This window comes from Phaethon aethereus, assembly GCF_964289735.1.
Source record: "Phaethon aethereus genome assembly, chromosome: 5".
NCBI classification, from domain to species: Eukaryota; Metazoa; Chordata; class Aves; order Phaethontiformes; family Phaethontidae; genus Phaethon; species Phaethon aethereus.
Window position 1 is genome coordinate 9457494 of NC_138579.1, and position 18823 is coordinate 9476316.

At 49.9% G+C, this 18823-nt stretch overlaps 1 protein-coding gene across 1 annotated transcript; it reads right to left on the minus strand.

Annotated features, from left to right (window-relative positions):
- Nucleotides 1-4590: 4590 nt before the first annotated feature.
- On the minus strand, nucleotides 4591-7114 carry ZBTB25 (zinc finger and BTB domain containing 25; the record flags this gene model as incomplete). Its single annotated transcript, XM_081999938.1, has 2 exons — nucleotides 4591-5755; nucleotides 6942-7114. The coding sequence occupies 2 exons, from the start codon at nucleotides 7112-7114 to the stop codon at nucleotides 4621-4623; spliced, it is 1308 nt and encodes a 435-aa protein (XP_081856064.1). The 3' UTR covers nucleotides 4591-4620.
- Nucleotides 7115-18823: the final 11709 nt, after the last annotated feature.

The window sequence follows — 18823 nt, forward strand, 5'->3', positions numbered from 1 at the left end:
TTGTTGCTCAGAATACATTTTCCTAGTGCTGGACTGCTGGGAAGCCCACTTGGTTGCAGTCCTTTTTGGCATACCATGGCAAGAGGGGGAAGGAAAAGGCTGGGTTTTACCAAACAGTGAGGCTGAAGCTGATTGCAGCCGTATGGCACAACCTGCTGCTGGCAAATTGCCGTGGGAAGGCTTTGACAAGCCAAGAAGAAACCTCCTGCCCTGGCCACTGATAGCTCACGGTCCCATTCAATGGTGCTGAATTGCATTGACATCACTTTTCACTGCACTTCTGAAGGCTTCACTTACATGGGATCTCTACCTTCTGCCTCCAAAATAGTAGAAAACTATTCAGTAGCAGCATTACAATCTTTCTAGAAAGCTCGTGATAGCAGTATTTCATGGTTTTATTTTTAACTGCAATGCTCACTGCTTCAGGTGTACATCCAGAAAGCAAATTTATCTTCCCTTTTTAACTTTCTCAATGTGCACAAATGTCCCAAACCCCTCTGGTGAGGGGCACTGCACCCTTGGAGCCGTTCTGCACGCCATGCATGCTGCTGCCGCCTGATCTTGCAGTGATTTGACAGACGACGCGTGAGCGAAGAGCCTGCCTGAATGGCTGCTGTAGCCAGATGGCTGAAGACATATGTTGTAACCACAGTCCTGTGCAGAAGGTAAAATGAGCTGAAGGGTTTTTTTATCCTGTGTGGAGATGGGGCAAGCACAGCCCAGACAGCAGCATCAGCTCCAGGGCAGCCAGCAGGCAAGTGCTGGCAATCGCTCTCCCCCAGCTGCCCAAAAATTCAAGGTGGAAGATGTAAAATCCAAATATTTGCAGGTGAACACTGAGAGGGGACGGGTTATCTTTTAAGGATGACTTGTGCAAGTGACAGGCGTCAAAGGCTCGCTCCTCTGGCACCGGTAATGCGGGAGAAGTTCAGCCTAATGCTTTCATTGCACATGCGCTACCAAAATGGCATCTCCAGCCAGCACTGCAGGTGGTGAAAAGCAAGTTCCTCAGTAAAATAACTAGACCCCATGCTGCAAGGGGTGATAAATACTCTGTATTCCATACCCTTTACTGCACCCTAAACCGCCCAAGAAACATGGTCCCTGTTGGACCTGGCCTGTTCAGCATCAGAGCACTAAAAATATTTCAAAATACCTACCTTGAAATCACTTACACGCTTTGGTCATTGAGCCAGCTAACCTACAGGCCAGCACCCAGATGGTAGCTAGTGCAGCACTTGTCAGCATTTCAGAGGTTAACTTGAGCTGGCTGAGGAGCTGTGGGGCTTTGGCAGGGGTCTGAGCCCAAATCTTCCCACGTTTTCATAAAACATGAGCTGCAGAGCCCACAGACAAGGCACTTTAATGCCTGTGGTTTGTCAGTACTGCACCCTTGATGCTGGGACCCCTTTGCAGCACAGGGCAAAGCTCTGGGGATCCCCTGGGGCTTTTAGACTTCCAGCCTTCAAGTATCATCACCCTGGGGCTTTCTTTGCATAAGTCCATGTGCATCTATCAACCAACTACAGGCATCTGGAAGGAATCACCAGTATCATCATTCTGCACACTGTGACAATTTTTTTCATGTTTTCATAAAAAAAAAGAAACACAAGAAATTGATATTTGCCAAGCCCAGCTGTGCAAGTCAGGCAGATTTTCAAGCATGCACCGGCATAAAGGTTAAGCACTGAGTAATTCAAGTGTCTTCTACATACAGTAATAAAACTTCTTATGATGTATCCAGGAGCAGCTGCTGCCCTTGCTTTGCAAATGTAACTGTCTTCTAAAATTATTTTCTATTCATAAGACTTAGAGAGAATGATGTCTTCAAGTTAATGTAACTTGGAGCTGACAACAACTGTCTCTCAAGCTCTTTCTACTGTTTTAATTACAACAGCACTTCAACGCTTGCAGTAGAAAACTGCTGAAAATGCATTCCTTGTATTGCAAATGATGCAAAAAATGCCTTTTGCAGATGTTTGATGTCACAGATGTTCAGTACCACAAAGCCCAACCAAAGTACACCCTAAAAGGGGGTGTGATGATTCAAAAAAATCGTTTACAGTTGTAACTTTTCAAAGACATACGGAGCACAGTGCTGATATATTTGCACAACAGAGTCACTCCTACAACACATACGCACATATAGCTGATAGACATTTGGATTGAACCTGAGTTCATAGTTTTTATTAAAGCTCGCTTTTAATGGCCAAGAAGTGAACAAAACAATCCTGCCCACAAGCCTGAAGACGAGCAGCACGTCCCAGAGGCACCTTCGGGTACCACTGCTCACGGTCCCCTTGCCATCCCCAATACTGAGCTCTACTCTATTGCCACTGCCCAGTTATCTTTGCAGAGACATCAAGGGCCATTTGACTTTCAGTATCAACTAGTTCAGGCATGTTAGGCACCCAGTTGAAGTTACCCAGGTGCCCATCTCACACTGAATACTGAAAACTCATTTTTAGCTCTTCTCTATAGCTATGTCCCAACCCAACAGATGCTCCTCTTTGCTCCTAACAGGGCTTAAATTAAAGGTAGGAAACCGAGTGAAGCAAGCAGCACATGGAGATGCCAGACCACTCGGTTAAGTGTCGCACACAAACAAGGAATTACTGTAAAATACCGTTTTTAAAATTTTTTTAATCATAATGTAGAAATAGAGGTCAGTGGAAGCTGGAAGGCATTGGCCCCAGTTAGAAGCAGCCTGCGCTGGCTGCGATTTAGCTGATGCTATTAGCCTGGGAGAGATCCAGAAGGCTCTCTTCTAGGAAATGCTCCATGCAAGTTGCTCCGTGCTCAGATGCAGCATTGGGAGGCCTGGATGTCAGCAGGGTTTTGTTTGTTTCCTTGGTTTTTTGATTGTTTTAAAGAAAGGCTTTTTAAGCAGAGTTAAAATGCATTGACACCAGAGCAGCTTTAATGGGTACACACAGCAAGCGGAGCGCTCAGTCTAGCAGGCAAGCACACACCAAACGGCAGCGCGCATTTTGTAACATCATCCGGGCAGGCTCAGAGGCTGTTTGTTTTTCCCCCTTTGTCCTAAAACACAATTTGGCAGCCCTCAGTGGCCAATTCATCCCCTGGAGTGTGCAGCTCCCTGCCCAGGAGAAGCAGCAGCCACCCTTACAAAGACCTCAGATGGTCTTTTAATTCCGCAGCGATTTAATTGCAGCTCTTGCTCCAGGACAGTTTCAAAGAAGACAGCTCAAGGGTCCTGACTACAAAGAGCTTTGGAGCGGGCATTTTGACAGCAAACTGTTCTCACCATTGTTCAGGCTCCCCCTTTCCGAAGGCAATGACTCAACTCCACCAGGACTGGCGGGGAGCCTCCAGCTTCTCAAAAACGGGGTAATGAGATTACGGGAGCAGCTCGCAAGGCTTTTGCTCTTTGCAGCAAAAGAAACCTCTGCGCTGTAAGAACTTTGTGTGCCTGTTTGAGCGGTGTTCTGATTAAGAGCAGCTCTTGAGGGATGGGTTGGAGACCATCTGGTAAGGAAGGCTGGGATATCTCAGGTGAAAAACTACAACGGGACAAAATTCGAGTCCAAGAACACCACACACAATTTTAAACCCCTCTTGGGTAAGTTATTATTCTCCAGCTATAAAGTAATGATAAATGAAAGGTAAAAAGTTTGTGTCTTACCATTTTATGGCAGCTACGCAAGCAGAGAAGAAATAACACATTATATACTTGCTCTTGGCAAATACACAGAGTGTAGTATTTAAGAATGGGTTTGCTCCAAGCTGTTTATAGCGTGAGCCATCAATTCCACCGAGAAAATCCATGCGTGGTTACTTAATCCTGTAAAGACTTATGTTAGGATGTGCCTTCCTTCTGAAACGAGAGGACACATCTTTGCAGCTTTCATTCCTCCTTGCAGGGGAGATGGTCCAATAATGGGACATGGTCCTAGAGGGGCATCAAAATTTGCTTCTGCTCATGCAGTAGCTGTTGACGAGGGAGGAGTAGAAATGAGGAAAAATGCATGCAAACCCCTGGAGTCTAAAAGTAAATTTAAAAGATGGTACTGACGAGGACTCCAGGGCTTGTCAAAGTGAAGGTTGCTACCCCTACATCAATGCCACCAGTTCCCTTGAAAAGACCAGCCTTATGGCTGCCGCATGTATTTTTGCAGAGATTTATTAACTGCAGTTATACAAGAACTTCACGATTCATCTCCTCGAGATATTTATTTTAATTAAAAACAAACTGTTTGGGAAACACAAAACATATTTCCCTCTACATTTCCCTCCATCTAGTTTCAGAAGAGCAATTCTACAGGATACAAACAGTCCTAGGCACCACGCAGCGTATTAGACGGTGTTTAAACCTCACACCCAGCAATACAGTCTTAACTCTAGTAAAGCAGAGCAGGAATAAATTTACATTTACGAAAAATGTAACTGAGCTACACAGAGACTTCCAAGAAGCACTTAGATGGGAATCAGCTTAAGTAGATAAGTAAAACAAAAAATCAAATACACAAATCTAAGTGTGCAGTTCTTCACAGTTATCTCAGAGGCAATGAGGATGGTGGAGACAATCAGCATCCACTCACTAGATGGAAAATGCCAGAATATCCAGTTTCAGCACCTAAAGGCTAAAGAGGGGGAGAACTACTCTACCAGGATCGTATCAACGCTTTCTTGGATGAGATCTGACTCCAGTACACATTCATCTAAGTGGTCTTGGGTTAAACTGGAGCTTTTCCCCACGCTCTCGCTGTCACGGTAAGGATGAAACCTGGGGGTTGCAGGGCTCTCCAACCGCTGGCAGCGGCTGTATTTGTGCTGTTTCCCTCTGTGAGTGTACATGTGTTCGAGCAACTGGCTCTTCCGAAAAAACATGTGGCCACAGACAGTACAACTGATTTTTCTCTTTCTCGAGAAAGAAAAGTTACAGTTCAACTCCACCGGTTCATGGTCCTTGGAGATTAGGGAGAGCTGGCTGATCTGCAGAGGCTCCAGGTCGCTGCAGCTCGGATGCTCCAGCTGATGCTCATCCTCCTTGAGGAGGAAAGCCCCAAGCCGGTGGCCATCCCCAGCCTCCCTGTCCTCAGCCAGAGGCTGCACCTCCCCCAGGTCGCTGCTCTCCAGGATGGAGGCCGGCACGCCAAATGGCAGTGAGCCTGAGACATGGGTTTGCAAGTGCTGCCGCAGCCCCCCCCGGGAGTCAAAACGCTCCCCGCAGTAGTGACACAAGTGCACCCTGAGGCTGGCTTTTGCAAAGATGGGGCTTGCTACCTCTGGAGAAGGAGGAGTGCAACTCTGGGACACCACAGGCTCCGAGTCGCACCTCTCCTGCTTTACGGAGACCGAGAGCTTCGGACGCTCTTCTGCCGGTTTAGTGAGAGCAGCAGGCTGAGCAGCGGGGCGGGCGACCTGCTGGTCCAGGGAGCTGTCGTCCAGGCCGATGGCCAGCGAGAGCTGCAGCTGCGGGTGATCGCCCTGGGCAGCAGACCTGCCCACCTTGGGCAGACTCTCCTTCGCTCCCAGCCGTTCCTTTGCTGGTTTGTGTGCAGTCGAGATCTGGATGCCATACAAGTTCGAAGACTGGACGGGCTCTGGGGAGAACACTTGGTTCATCTCGATCGCAATATGCGAGAGGTGGTCCGCGTGGAGAAAGCGGATGCCCTCCTCCAGTCGGCTCTGGCTGACGGTCTGCTTTGGCCCCTTCCCGGTGTACATGATATGCAACAAGTAACTAAAGATGTCAGGCTGGATATCTGCAGGCTGAATCTTTATGCATTCACTGAAACAAGACAGATGACTTAAGCACATACAGGGCTCTAAATTACAGTCCTGATCCATTACCTACCCATTCATTTGCTCTGCTGTTTGCTGTTACAGCCTGTGCGCTGCTGCTTGCCTCCCAGTTCACAACAAGCAGTGCTCCCCACCAACACCTGCAGAAGTGCATGTGCTCTGCTTGCACAGCAAAGTGCCCAAGTGTGTATTTATCCCTGTAATTGTAAAGACCATGCGCAGAACCGCATCCAGGGACGGTGAGAGTGGCCAACCCCCGGTCACCCGGCCACTTGCAGGCACAGCCGACTGCCATACAAGCTACACAGCGCCAATGTGCACCACTCCAGTAATACCAGGCAAAGAATATTTGCGTGTTTAAGTAATAAATTTAGCTGCAACTGCTGCATAACCTTTATGAGCTTTGCACTTAGGTGTCAGTAAACAACACCTATCAGAAAGGAAGTTAACTGATCTCACTTCCAGCCGAAGGGCTGTGTGGCTGATGGCTAACGATTATCCTGCAAAGGTGCTGGGGGCCATGACCCTCAAAAAAGAAGGAGAAGGGTTTAATTGATTACAAGCAGCAAGCTCCAGCTCAGAGGCGAGATTAGACCTTGGCACGGCTGTCGTTATACCTGCAGAACCACTCCTGACCTGGCCGGGTGAAGTATCTGAACAGCAGCTTGAAATAAATTGATGATGTCAGTCTCAGCCCTTATCTGCAAGAGTCTGCAGCACAGAACTGTGATAAGGCAGTTCTTCATTGCTTCTTCATTGCTTCAAGCTCATGGGTCCTGCCAGAAGGGACAGTCCCACCCAGCAATCTTGTCTACAAGCTAATGCAAAGTAATGGGCAGGAGGGACCTGAACATCCCTAGATTGCAAACCTGTGAGGTCTCACTGCAGGACAACTGTGGTACTTACATGTTTATTTTCTCTGGTCACGCAAATGTCTCATCTTCAAAATGCGGGGCCTAATGGTGGCGTCTGCTGACTAAGAGGGTGGTTTTAAAGGACATTCTAGACTGGGAATGTTTAGAGAGCCGAGGCGTGTGCTGGGTTAGGAAAATAATCTCAGGCCACCTAACATCCCCAGTTACACTTTTAGACTATAATACCTTTAGAAAGGGGAAAAAGCTGAAAGTTAAACAGAGTGGTTAAAAGATAGGAAGAGAGCTATGTGTCCTTACCTCGTCTGATGAATAAATATCATCTTAAAATAGTTTGAAAAAGCAGCGAGCACCGCTCTGTGGGCTTTGAAGTACACATCTCCAATGGCAACTGTGCAGTCACACAGAAAACCAAACTCCCGCTGCATGTTCAGCTGCTGGAGCAGGAGGCCGCTGTGGCCGCTCGTGTCCATGGTGTGCCTGGGAGCGAGAGAACAAGAGGTACCGCTCACGAAGAAATCACGGAGCTCCCGGAGTCTCAAACCTGGGTTTCTCATCATTGAAACGAGACAGGCACCCGGCACAGAGTGGGGCCTGGCAGAGACTCTTCCCTCCTCCAGATGGTCCCTGCACCCCGATTTAATAGTTTCTCCCACCGACACCACCGCCGGTGCCCAAACCCACGTTCAACGAGCTCAAAACCCCACCCGGGACTTTTCGATGCGCCAGCTACAAGCAGCGCTCTTTCTCCCACACATTAACTACGCCCCGTGGTGTATCGGCAGCAACTTCAAGCCCCGCGGCCGTTTTTGCTCAGACCCCGGGCCGGGCGTTCAGCTGCACGGCGAACCGCGCTCGCCACCGCTCCCCGTCCCCGCAGCCGCCGCAGCGGGGGCGAGCCAGGCGGCTGCCGCTCACAGAGGGGGCCCTGTGCCGCCCAACAAAGCCCCCATTGTGCCAGGCCCAACAGCCCTCGCCCCGCCGGCGGCCCCTTCACAAATAAATGCTGATATTTGCTATTGTTTCAGCTGGAAATTATTTGCGCGGGGTGCGGAGCTGGGGGGGTGGGGAAGGCAGCAGCAGTGGGAGAGACGGCCAGCGGAGCCTCCCCGGGGAGCGTACCCAGCGCCCGGCCCGCCCGGCCCCGCGGCTCCCCCGCGCCCGCGCAGCCGCTTACCCGCGCGGAAGCGCAGCGCTGAGCCCGCCCCGCTGCCGGCCCGGCGGATGGGGTGGGCGCTGCCCCCGCGCGCTTCCTGCCGCCGCCGGGCCGGGCCGAGCTGGGCCGGGTTGGACCGGGCCGTGCCGGGTCGCACCCGCCGCGCCGCTTCGCCCTGAGAAAGGGAGCGCGGCCCCTTGCGCGGCTGCTGTGCGGCCCGCCGTTGGGATGGGCGCGGCGCTCGCCGCGCTGCGCGCCCGCAAGCCCTGAGGGAGGGAGCGCGTTCACCCCCGTGAGGGGGTTTTGGGGGTGGTGTTTGTCTCTGGGCTGCCAGAGCCCTCACCCCGGGCTGGGGGCCTTTGCTTCACTCACCCTGCGAGGGAGTATCGCCTGCTGAGCTCCTCGGCGTTTGCTACAGGCGGGTTTTTGTTGTTTTGCTTTGGGGTTTTTTTGTTGTTTGTTGTGGTTTTTTTTTTTTTAACAGAAAAAACTGTAACCGGCACCTCCCCGATCTGCGTGTGCATGAAAATGGACGTGAAGATACGATCTGGCGTTTCACACATGTCTGCGGCCTGAAGTGCTTTCTTTAACCACCAGTGAATCCTGTGGACACACCGTTTCTCACTCGGGCCCCCTCTGATCTCTTATTAATGTTTAAACCAGGGGTTATCTCTGCAGAGAGCACCGCGCGGGGCCGGGCCGCGGGGCGGAGTGTCACCCCAGTCTCCTGGCCTCCCGCACCCCGTCCTGGAGGGTCGGCCTGAGCCGCAGCCTGCGCACTGGTGATCAATACAATCTTGGAGGTGTCTTTCCCATTAATTTTATCAAGTTGCTTTTCTGAACCTGTTTAAACTTCCAGTCCCCACAACCTCCTGCTGCCACCAGGTTAATGTGATGTCCACAGGTTGTGTTTTTGGCTGGAAAAGGCAGTGGAAATCGCTGTTTGTCTGCTTTCCCCGTGTTTTTGGTGCAGTTTCATAGATTGTCATGCCCACCTCCTTGCCTGGGGCCTCTGCAGAAGATATTCAGTGCCTTGGATCATCCCTCTTGGTTTTCTCTCATCCTTTGCTACTTTGCAGTTCATTTTACTATTGCATTCCTGTAATTGTTATTTTTTTATTGGGCTGTTCCCAAGTTTTTAGGGTGACTTAATGCCTCTGGTCCCCAGAATCCAGCAGTTTTAGGGGGTTGTTTCCAGCGGTGCCTTGAGGCAACCTGAGCCCGGGCGGGAGATGGAGATGGGCTGAGTGAAGAGGAAGAGTAGGCTCAGAAGTGTTTTGCTCCATGCAGCTTTCGCTGCTTATCCCACTCTGACCAGTACAGCTTTCTCTTTTCCATTGCTCTATGTTTTATTTCTTCTATTTTAAATAAAAAACTGACAGGGCTCGGGGACCGTCTTTCCCTCCTGTGTTTGCACAGCAGCAGGATTGAGAGTCAACGGAGCTATAATCCTGCTGTTCTTACTAATATTGGTAGCCACTTCCCCCAAAAAGTTTGGCAGTAGGTGGCCCAAGGTTTTATACTCCGTTCTGGGTTATTTAACGTATTTATTAACCTGCGTACAGACTGAGTCGCTATTTGCAGATGGCATGTTATTTATTTAAAAGATTAATTATTTACATGTTATTTAGGTTGACTCAGGTCCAAAGAGGACTTTGAAGAGCTTCAGAGAAACAGGAGCCAAAATGATGGAAGCAATGATGACAAATGAAATTTGGTGTTTCGCTGTAAAACACAGGCGATGATTATCGTATGTCTCAGCAGCTATAAAGTGATACAGCCTATGCTGATGGGTCAAAAAAGAGAGTGGGACATAATCACATCTGTCTTCGTGAGTGCTTCTGCTTGCTCCTCCTCTGTGGCTAGAAAATAATTATTAAAAAAAAAATGAGACAAGCATGGTGGGAGGGTGCTGAGAGAAGGGGACAGTGTGAAAAAGGAGGACTGCCCTGTGCCCCATCTTACCGGAGGTGGCAGAAGCTCCCGGCGTGACGCATATGGGAGGGCTGGGATGGAACAAGAGGCTGCACAAGCCCCTCATGGGTGCTCCTTACTTGTGTTGCCCTGGGACGTGTAAGGGGCTGGAGAAAAAAAGATACTTGAACCACCAGAAAAAAGCCCTTTCCAGTGTGATTTGAAAGCCACCGCTGTGTCACCTTACGGAGGCCATTTATTTAACTTCCTATAAAACAGGAAAACCTACGAAGGAGAAGTTGTACTGCGGGCGTCCCCCCACCTTCCGTGGGGGCTGGTGCCTTGCATCTACGGAGGTTTTTTTTTCCCTTTGGCACCACTACAGGCATCGCACCCCTGAGCCAAGGCTGCAGCATAGCAAGAGGGGAAACAAGGGGATTTTTGAGACAGATTTTGAAAGCTCCACTTTCTTTCAGTAGCGGTCAGAAAATCCCCAGACAGACCCAGGAGAAAGGGGTGATGTCCTGTTGGAAACTAGGATTCTATTAATTGGGTTTGTCCCGTTTGCTTTCACAGTGGAGGGATGCCTAAGGAAAACCTTGGGGATCATTGTAGCAGGGTGGATGCTGGTACATTTAATGTTGCAGCATTTTATCTTGTTGCTTTTTTTTTTTGCTACTTTTGTAATTTTCAAATTTGCAATCAAACCTTTTAACTTTGCTATGATTAAATTTTTACCTTTGGCTTGTCTGGAGCTGAGAGGGATCTTGGATAGCTGCGGCAAACATAAAAACGATGGTATCTCCAGAAGCTGTGTCTGAATGAAGGAGCTGTGCAGATGAAACACTTCTGATGCTTGTGGTGAATGACAAATGTCACTTTGGGGGTGGAAAAGTCAAGTGGCAAGACTGGGAGGAAGGCCTGACCTGGCAGATATTTTCTCGCAGCAGGGTGGCAGGTAGCAGAGGGGCTGCCCACAGCTTCAGGAAATCCCATTTTGCTCTCATGGGCCAGCTCAGGAGGAGCGGCATGTTGTGAGACCGGGGAGGTCCAGAGTGTAATGGGAAGAGGGCCTGGGAAAGCTCCCAGAAAGAAAGCAAAAAAAAAAAAAAAAAAAGTGAGGAAGAGCTGTCCTGAGGATGTGTGATAAAGCACGGTGGTGATTGCCAGCTCCTGGGCTCCCTGCATCATTGCAAAGCTCCAACAGGTCAGGCGGTGATATAACTCTGTGAAATCGCAGCAAAAAGGAAATACTTTCTCATGCAACTTGCAGTTGTTTTTCTTGCAACTTGCAATTAAATTCTCACACGCAGGAGGCCGTGAGGCTGCGAGTACAAAACTCGGAGGCTGGACATCCAGCCGGGTACCCACAGCTTCCCCGCCACCACCCGTCGCGGCTGGCTGGGGGGAAGAGGAGAAGGAACCCCGCTCTGTGGGGCGAGACGTGCTGCACGGGGAAGGGGCCGGTTTCCACCCGGCTCCGTGGGGGCCGGGAGCGGGACGGGGCAGCCCGGCAGCGAGGGTCCCGCGTGGGCGCCCACCGGCGGTCGATGGGTGCCCCTCTGCGCGCCGGGGGGCTTTGCCGGAGGCGGGGGAGGGGGGCGGAGGGGCCGGGCTTGCGGCACATGGGGAGGGGGCGCCGGCAGCGCCAGCCCGGGCCGCGCCGCGGCGGTCCCGCCGCCTCCCCGGCGGCATGGGAGGAGAGGGGAGCGCGGCAGGGAGCCGCCCGCCGGGCCCCGGCATTGGCGGCGGCGCAGCAGCGCTGGCAGCGGCGGGGCCGGGAGCCGCCGGCCGCCGAGGGGAGGGGTCCGGCTCCGTGCGGTCGCGGCGGAGCCGGCGCTGCGGCAGCAGCAGGCGCGGCGGGGCGGAAGTCCTTTGTTGCAGCCGCGGCGGCAGCGGCAGCAGCAGCAGCAGCGGCGGGAGCGGCGCGGATAGCTCCCCCTCGGCGGCCGCCGCCTCTCCCCGCGCCGCGGGTAAGCGGGGCCGTGCGCCCCTCCGCGCCGTCCCCGGGGGCCGCCGCCGGGCGCTGGGGAGGGGGAGGCGGGAGGCGGTGCGCGGCGGCCGCAGCTCCGCCGGCGGCGGGAGGTGGGAAGTGCCGAGCGGCGCCGGCCGCGGCATGGCCCGGCGCGGCATGGCCCGCCATACTGGCGCGGGGGGAGAGGCGCTGCCAGGTAGGGGCCTTCCAGCCGCGGCCGGTCCTTGGCGAGCAGCCGCCGCGGTGACCTTGCGCCCGGCGGCCTGGCGCGGCGCGGCGCCGCCCGGGCTACGCGGGGGCCGAGCGGCGGGTGCGGCGCGGCTGTGAGGGGCGCTGTGCGGGGGCCGCGGCGGGCGCGCCCACCTGCGGGGCGGGCGGGGGAGGCGGACGCGGGCGGGCTGCTGGGCCCCGCGGAAGCGGCGCGGGGATGCTGCGCGGCGCCGGCGCGGGGGAAGGAGACGCGGCCTAGGGAGGCGCGGAGGCGTGAGGCGAGGAAGGGCACCGCGCTGCCCTGTTTAGGGCTCGGAGTCACGTTAAACATCTCTAGTGCCGTTATCGCCGCCCGGCCCCGTCCCCCCCCGCCAGCAGGCCGGCGGGATCCGAGCGCTGCCTTCTCTTTCTTTTTTTTTTTTTTCTTTAAAAAAAAAACCCAAACCAAACAACCCCAAACTTCGAGTGAGTTGCAGTAGTTGAGCGAAAAACCGAGCGGAGCTGCAGGCTGGAGGGAATGCTCCGCCCTGCCAGGCAGGAGACTTGGGTTTCACTCGGGGCTGGCAGCGCACGGGATCGCCTCGGAGGCGGCTGGGAAGGAAGGGGAATAGTTTTGTCGCACAAAAACAAGCCCTGTGTTGCTCTGGGAGCGGTGTCGAAAGTCTCGCTCCTCAAAGGACTCCTCTTTTCTCCTCGGATAGGAAGGTGGTAAAAAGAGTAGAGGAAAGGGGTCTGAAAACGTGGTGGGCTTGGGGCTGTGTTTTTTATTCCTATCTGGTTTTCAGGATTTTTTTGTAACTCAGATTCTCAAGTTTGTCCTGTTTGCCGGCTGGTAGACGCGTGCCGGTTCCTCCTGACACGTAGGCATCGGTAAACGGATAGCATGGGATGGATGCTGTTTAATATTTGGATATTTACTGCCAGATTATGTCACTTGCTTGCACTATTTCCCTGGCACTAGAGTATCGCAAGGTACAGCACATACTGCAAAACCGTCCGGGGCTGCAACAGTGTGGTGTTCCTTAGGCATTTAATTACATTAAACAAACATTCCTTTAATTAAAGGTGTTTGTTTAACATTCCTCATTACAGCTCTTGGAAAAACCCACACAGCAGCCGTGAGCAGGGGGTATGCAGGCTTCTCATTTTTACTGAATTACAACTTAAAGCTTTCATGGCGAGCGGGGGAGAGGCGCTGAGACCATATGGCTGTGGGGAAAACCGGCCAAACACGAACGGTTGCAGCACTGGCGGAGATTTTCCTAGGCAGCAGCATAGCGAGTTGACAGGATTGGGGAGAGATTTTTGGATGACTGGCCAGAAAACCTGAGGAGTAACAGGTCATATTAGTTGCACTCTGCTGCTGTTTTAGATATCAGGGAACTAGCAGGGAGCGGGGGGGTTGCATGGATGAGGGGTGGCTGCAGGGGGATGTAGGTAATGAAGACGTGGGTTGGTGCTGCGTGGGATGCTCCGAGAAGTAATAGAAACCCCTTCTTCCTAGTAGCCGGAAAGTTTTCTGTGGGATAAGATCACAGGCTTAACAGATGCTTCAGCTCTGCTTGCACAAGTCTTTTCTTCATGCCATGTTGTCACTGGCATGGGAATTTGCAGCAATTACGTTGAGAGTGCTCATATCAACCGATGATTTGGGTTTTTTGTTGCTTTCTTACTCAAATGTGTGAGGTGAATTGCTTCTTTCACAGATTTCCATTGTTGCTGACAGTGGAGAGCCCTCAAAGTCCAGGATGGACAAAACCCTAGTAGTTACTAATCTGCTGTATGGAAACAAAATCGCTGCTCAGAATTGAGATAATGGAAGTTCCCTGATTAAAAATCCCGGTGTCCCTTCTCTTAGTTGTTACAGCTGGACCTCTCACTAGAGTCCTTCCGGACCTCACATGCACATAGCGTGAGAAGCCTCGTGTGCATTTTTCGGTTTGACCAGTGGTTCCCAGCAGTTGGGCTGTCCTGCCCTGCCTCTGCTTGGGCACGGTAAACAACGTCACCCAAAGAGTTCTGCTGCAGACACAGTGTGTGGGCACAACAGCTGACATAATTTGCATGAAGACCATTTATATCCTCAAATTTGTCTGGTAACTTTTTCTTTGTGCATGTTGTGCCACTGCAAGACTCTAGAATTAGCTGGCTATTGCCTTTTTCCCCATATTAAACATGTGTCATTGGATGGAGACCTTAAGAGCCTTTTTTTCCTGTATTTTAATGTGCTGCAAGTAAAATGTGAAGCATTTAAGACCAGAAAGTCTCCAACAAAATCTGCAGTCTGACCTGTGTGTCACAAGTACTGTGCTTCATTCATGTGCATCCAGCAAGTTGTTAACACCAAAGTACATCTTGTATTTAGCCAAGGATGCTTTCCTGGAAGGCACATGTATCTTCATTTGAGGGTCCCAAGAGATGGCTAAACCACCTCAAGGTGCCTCTTGAAGTTGAAAGTTAGGGTAACTCGGAGAGCCTAGATAAAAAGGCTCATCTTTCTGCTACAAGGCATAAATGGGGTGTCATAATTTTTTTTCCCCACTAATTGTTTCTTTTAAACATATCATTACCAGTTGCCCGACAACTTTTTACAACTGTAAAGGTGTCAGATAAAAGATAACCATGACTTTCTAGAGTAATCCTTTTGTGGCTAGCAAGTTACTTTAAAAGACTGCATAAGCTCTCTAGTACTTTTACTCCGTTGATCTGATCTAAAGCTGTTTGACGTTGAAACGGGGCTTTTGTGCAGAGTCCGTTTTCTTAATTTATTTACTCATGCTTTTTTGACACCTTATTCCTTGTCTTTTGAGGAGTGTTCTTACCTAAGAACATGTATTACATCTTAACTAATTCTCAGTTAGCAGCTGAGAATCATAACTTGCTGAATTTTGATGGCTGTTTCTCATTTGCGGACATGGGTGCTGAATCAGTGGAGAACTGCCTGCCGAGGAGGGGATCGAGTGGCTCCGACAGCTCGTGGTTGGGGGGCTTCGGAGGATTTTACCTTTCCCTGGTTCAGATCGTGCCCAAGTGTCAGCTGAAACTTGTTTCTATATGTTGGCCACAGGTCTGTTTAAAATGAGTTGATTCAGCCATCAGGATGTGTCTGAAGATGAGTATCTACATCATTGGAAAAGGCTCCATAACTAGCACGCCTGAAGGCAGCTGATTAGAAGGGCTATGGGAGGAGGATAAATTATACCTTCAGTCCTTCGTAGCCTGAATAATGGAGCTTAATTAGATTTTCCCTGGCAGTATGTGGAATTCCCATAATTGTTTTAATTTATGATCAAGGCTACGCTTGCAATGCAAACTGCATCTTATCCATACCTGCTGTTGAGGTGGACGGTGGTTACCTGGCCCCATGTTCTTTGCTGTTTTTGCAGTGTTTGTGTTAACTGAGGCACCTTCTTGGGCTCTACAGTACCAGAACAATCTCAGTGGCTTCCTGTTGAGTATGTCTAGATAAAAGTTGTAGCCTGTCGACAAGATCCGTGGTCAGTGCACTAGCCAAATGCCTAAGCTTCTCAGGCAAAGAATTTAGACACGTTGTGTAGGATTTTGTCCTGAGCATCTAGATGCTGCCATTTAGGAATCCAGATTCTTTGGTGGATTTGACCCACAGAGACAAAATAAAATAACTCTTTAGGGAGGAAAGTTCTTGGGAACACATGACAGGGTGGGATACGGTGTCAGACTGCGATGGGGAACTTGCTTTCTGCTGCCCACACGCTTGTTTCTTTGGATAACTGGGCGTTGTTTTCTTGAGGTTTTCCAGTCTCATTTTCTATTAGCACCAAATTCTCCACTCATTTATTATACTTTTGTCCAGCCTGCTCTTGGTTTCCAAAGAAAAGCAGCCAGTAACTAAGCATGTAAGTGCTCTGTTTTTGCCTGCTCAGCAGTGGAAATGCTGGGTTTTGAAAACCACCTACTAATTTTAGGAGCCGAAAGGCTCCTAAATTCTGAACCTTGTGGTACGTCTTTTTTAAAGACAGAGAAGTTAGCAGAAGAACATTGCCAGTTCTTTGCCTGAGGACTTTTTTTACTTTTTTAGTTTTAAAACATCTCAGAAAATGTGAGGAAATGACAAAAAGCATGGAGCTATAGTAAATACCTGTTCCTTCTTGTCAGCAGACTTATAAACAATGTATTTGGTTAGTGTACTAATGCAGTTTACCTTGTTCATGGTAACACCAGAATAATAATAGTAGCTGAGTGGTGACTCAAAAGAAAAGAAAAAATCTGGTGGCAGACAAACAGCTTGAATCAAAGCATGGCAGTGTAGAAACAAACATTTACTAGGAAAATAAAATGCATATGGAGACTTAGAGTTTGCAAACTGGAGTGAAATTACCTGATTCAAGTAGCTTCACTTTTCGTTTTCATAACCGACGCTTTTCTAGTGTATTTTTTCAGAACACCTCTGCATCGTTCCGTATTGCTTATGGCGTGGCCCGTTGCTGTGCTTACCGCACAAATCGATCATTGCTGAAGGTGGAGTTACTTGCCTTCCTTGTGGACTTCCTTATGATATTTGTGACTACAGTATTTGGGTGCTTCCCAAAGGCAGTGTGTTAGTCCATCGGGCAAGTGGCTGGCATTTCTCCTCTTTTTGAAATAGAAAAGTGTCAGAGAGGATCAGAAATACTTTAAAGGATTGACAAGCTTGTCTGCGTAGAGCTTTCATTTTCCAAGATATTCAGTGATTAATACATACAGAGGATAGCTCCCATTGGCCTCAGTTGCTGCTGCTGGTGTTTCCGTGTGAAGAAATTGGACAGCCGAAAAATGCAAGCCAGACTTACCAAAAAAACCCACTAAAAAAAACCCCAACCGAGGTTGAAACGACCTGTCCTGGCACTGATGGCGATGGGATGCTGTTCTCTGAGGCAGTGTTTGTTGCTGTGAGATTCTCCTTTTTGTCCCCTGGTCTCGCCCACTTCACATCCTCCGAAAGCTATGCCGAATGAGCAGGGAACTTGTGGTGTGGCTGCTCAGCTCCGTCCCTGGGCAGACCCGGAGGATGTGCTGAGTAAGTAAGGAAGCCTTTGGTAAGAGGGGGGCTGGAAGACTGTACTACAATATATGGCAGCTGAATTAATCCTGCATTTAATTACGACATTTCTTGTGTATACGCTTTACAGAAGACCCAAGGTTTCAAAGTTAAAAGGACCTATTTTTATTCTAATGCCTTTTTTTTTTTCCCAAAGCAAGCTTCAAAAATAGTTTGCAGCATTGAACCACCCCCATGGGTGATAAACGCAGATCTCTTCCATTTTAGCAATTAAAGTAACAAAATAATGGTAAATGATCATTTCCTGAGAGTTGCTTGTCAGCAAGCCTGTGATATTTGCTGATGGCAAAGGGATGGCAGAATTGGGAATTTGGGGTTCAATTCTGGCTCTGATGGGGTGAATGCTATAATTGTTTTTCACCCATTCTCCAGCAAAAGCCTGCCCTAGCCCCTGCAGCTTGGCTTTTCCCAGCCCCTTGCCCAGGCACCTTCCCTCCACCATTTACACCCTCATCGCACTCATTTTTAATTCCCACTGCTGCTTCCCAATCCCAGTCCCCTCCTCTTGGCTCAGCACTCCACTCTCAGGCTGCCTCTCCCTGCCCTCCCGATTTCCAGAGGTTTTTCCTCCCTTACAGTTCCCAGTCTCCCTGCCTTTTCACTAAGTCAGCTCCTGGGTCTGGTTCTCGTCAGCCAGAACCGGGCGTCTTTTTCCATCCAGCTGCCAGGAGGGAGGCTAAACCCCAGCGTTGAGTCCTGGTGCGGAGAAATCTCCAGCAAACCCTGCTGCTGGTTCGTGACTTTGTGGAGGTGGCACATCGAATCACAGAATAGTTTGGGTTGGAAGGGACCTTTAAAGCTCATCTAGTCCAACCCCCCTGCAATGAGCAGGGACACCTTCAACTACACCAGGTTGCTCAGAGCCCCGTCCAACCTGACTGGGATGTTTCCAGGGCTGGGGCATCTACCACCTCTCTGGGCAACCTCTGCCAGTGCTTCACCACCCTCGTTGTGAAAAATTTCTTCCTTGCATCTAGCCTGAATCTACCTTCATGTAGTTTAAAACCATGGCAGAGCTCTGTGTGAGAGGGGGCTTTCACCCCAGGTGGGATGGCGCAGACAGGCCCCTGTGTACAAAGGAGCTGCAAGAAGATGAAGTGTTCTCAGTGAGGCTGTAATCTGAGGTTTTAGTAACTAACAAAAGTCGTAAGTGTGAACAAACTGATAATTTTTCTCATCTTCTCCCCCTCAAGCTTATAGCTTGGCTAAATTGAGGCAGATTTTTATATTGTGACAATTTATCCAAGACATAGCACCTTCTCCCATATGAAGACTTTTGGAAGAGAAACTTTTATTTTTAAAAGAAAAAGTAATAATCTACACATATGAAAGCTTTTTCTTAGCCTCATTTTTGGAACCATTTCGGCTGAAATTTTCTGTGGAGGAAAAAAAAAAAGAATCAGTCCAAAGCAGACAATTCAGAAGGAAAGTTTTGCCTTTTCTGGTTGAAACGGGTCAAAGTTTTAAATAGCCCAGCCCAGGCTCTCATGGTGGGAAGTGTTGGCAGCTGTAAATATATAGTTACATAGAACAGGTTAATACAGCATCCAGAGGGAGGATGCCAGTACTTTCATCAATATAAATAACTTCAGACAATCTATTTTAATACCTACGTGTAGTACTACCATGATAGAGGCCAGGTATCTGAGCACCTTGCCATCCTGGTCAAGTGACCTCATGCTTGGGCTGTTTTTTTCTGGAGTGGTGGTAGTAGGTAGACATTGCCAGTGGGTCACTACTGTGTATCAGGATAGTGCTGAAAGCTCTGCAAGAGTCCCCATGGCAAAAGGGGAAATATAGTTCACCTTTTTCAGAGAAGAAGGAAACTTAGAAACAATGAGTTTGCGTGC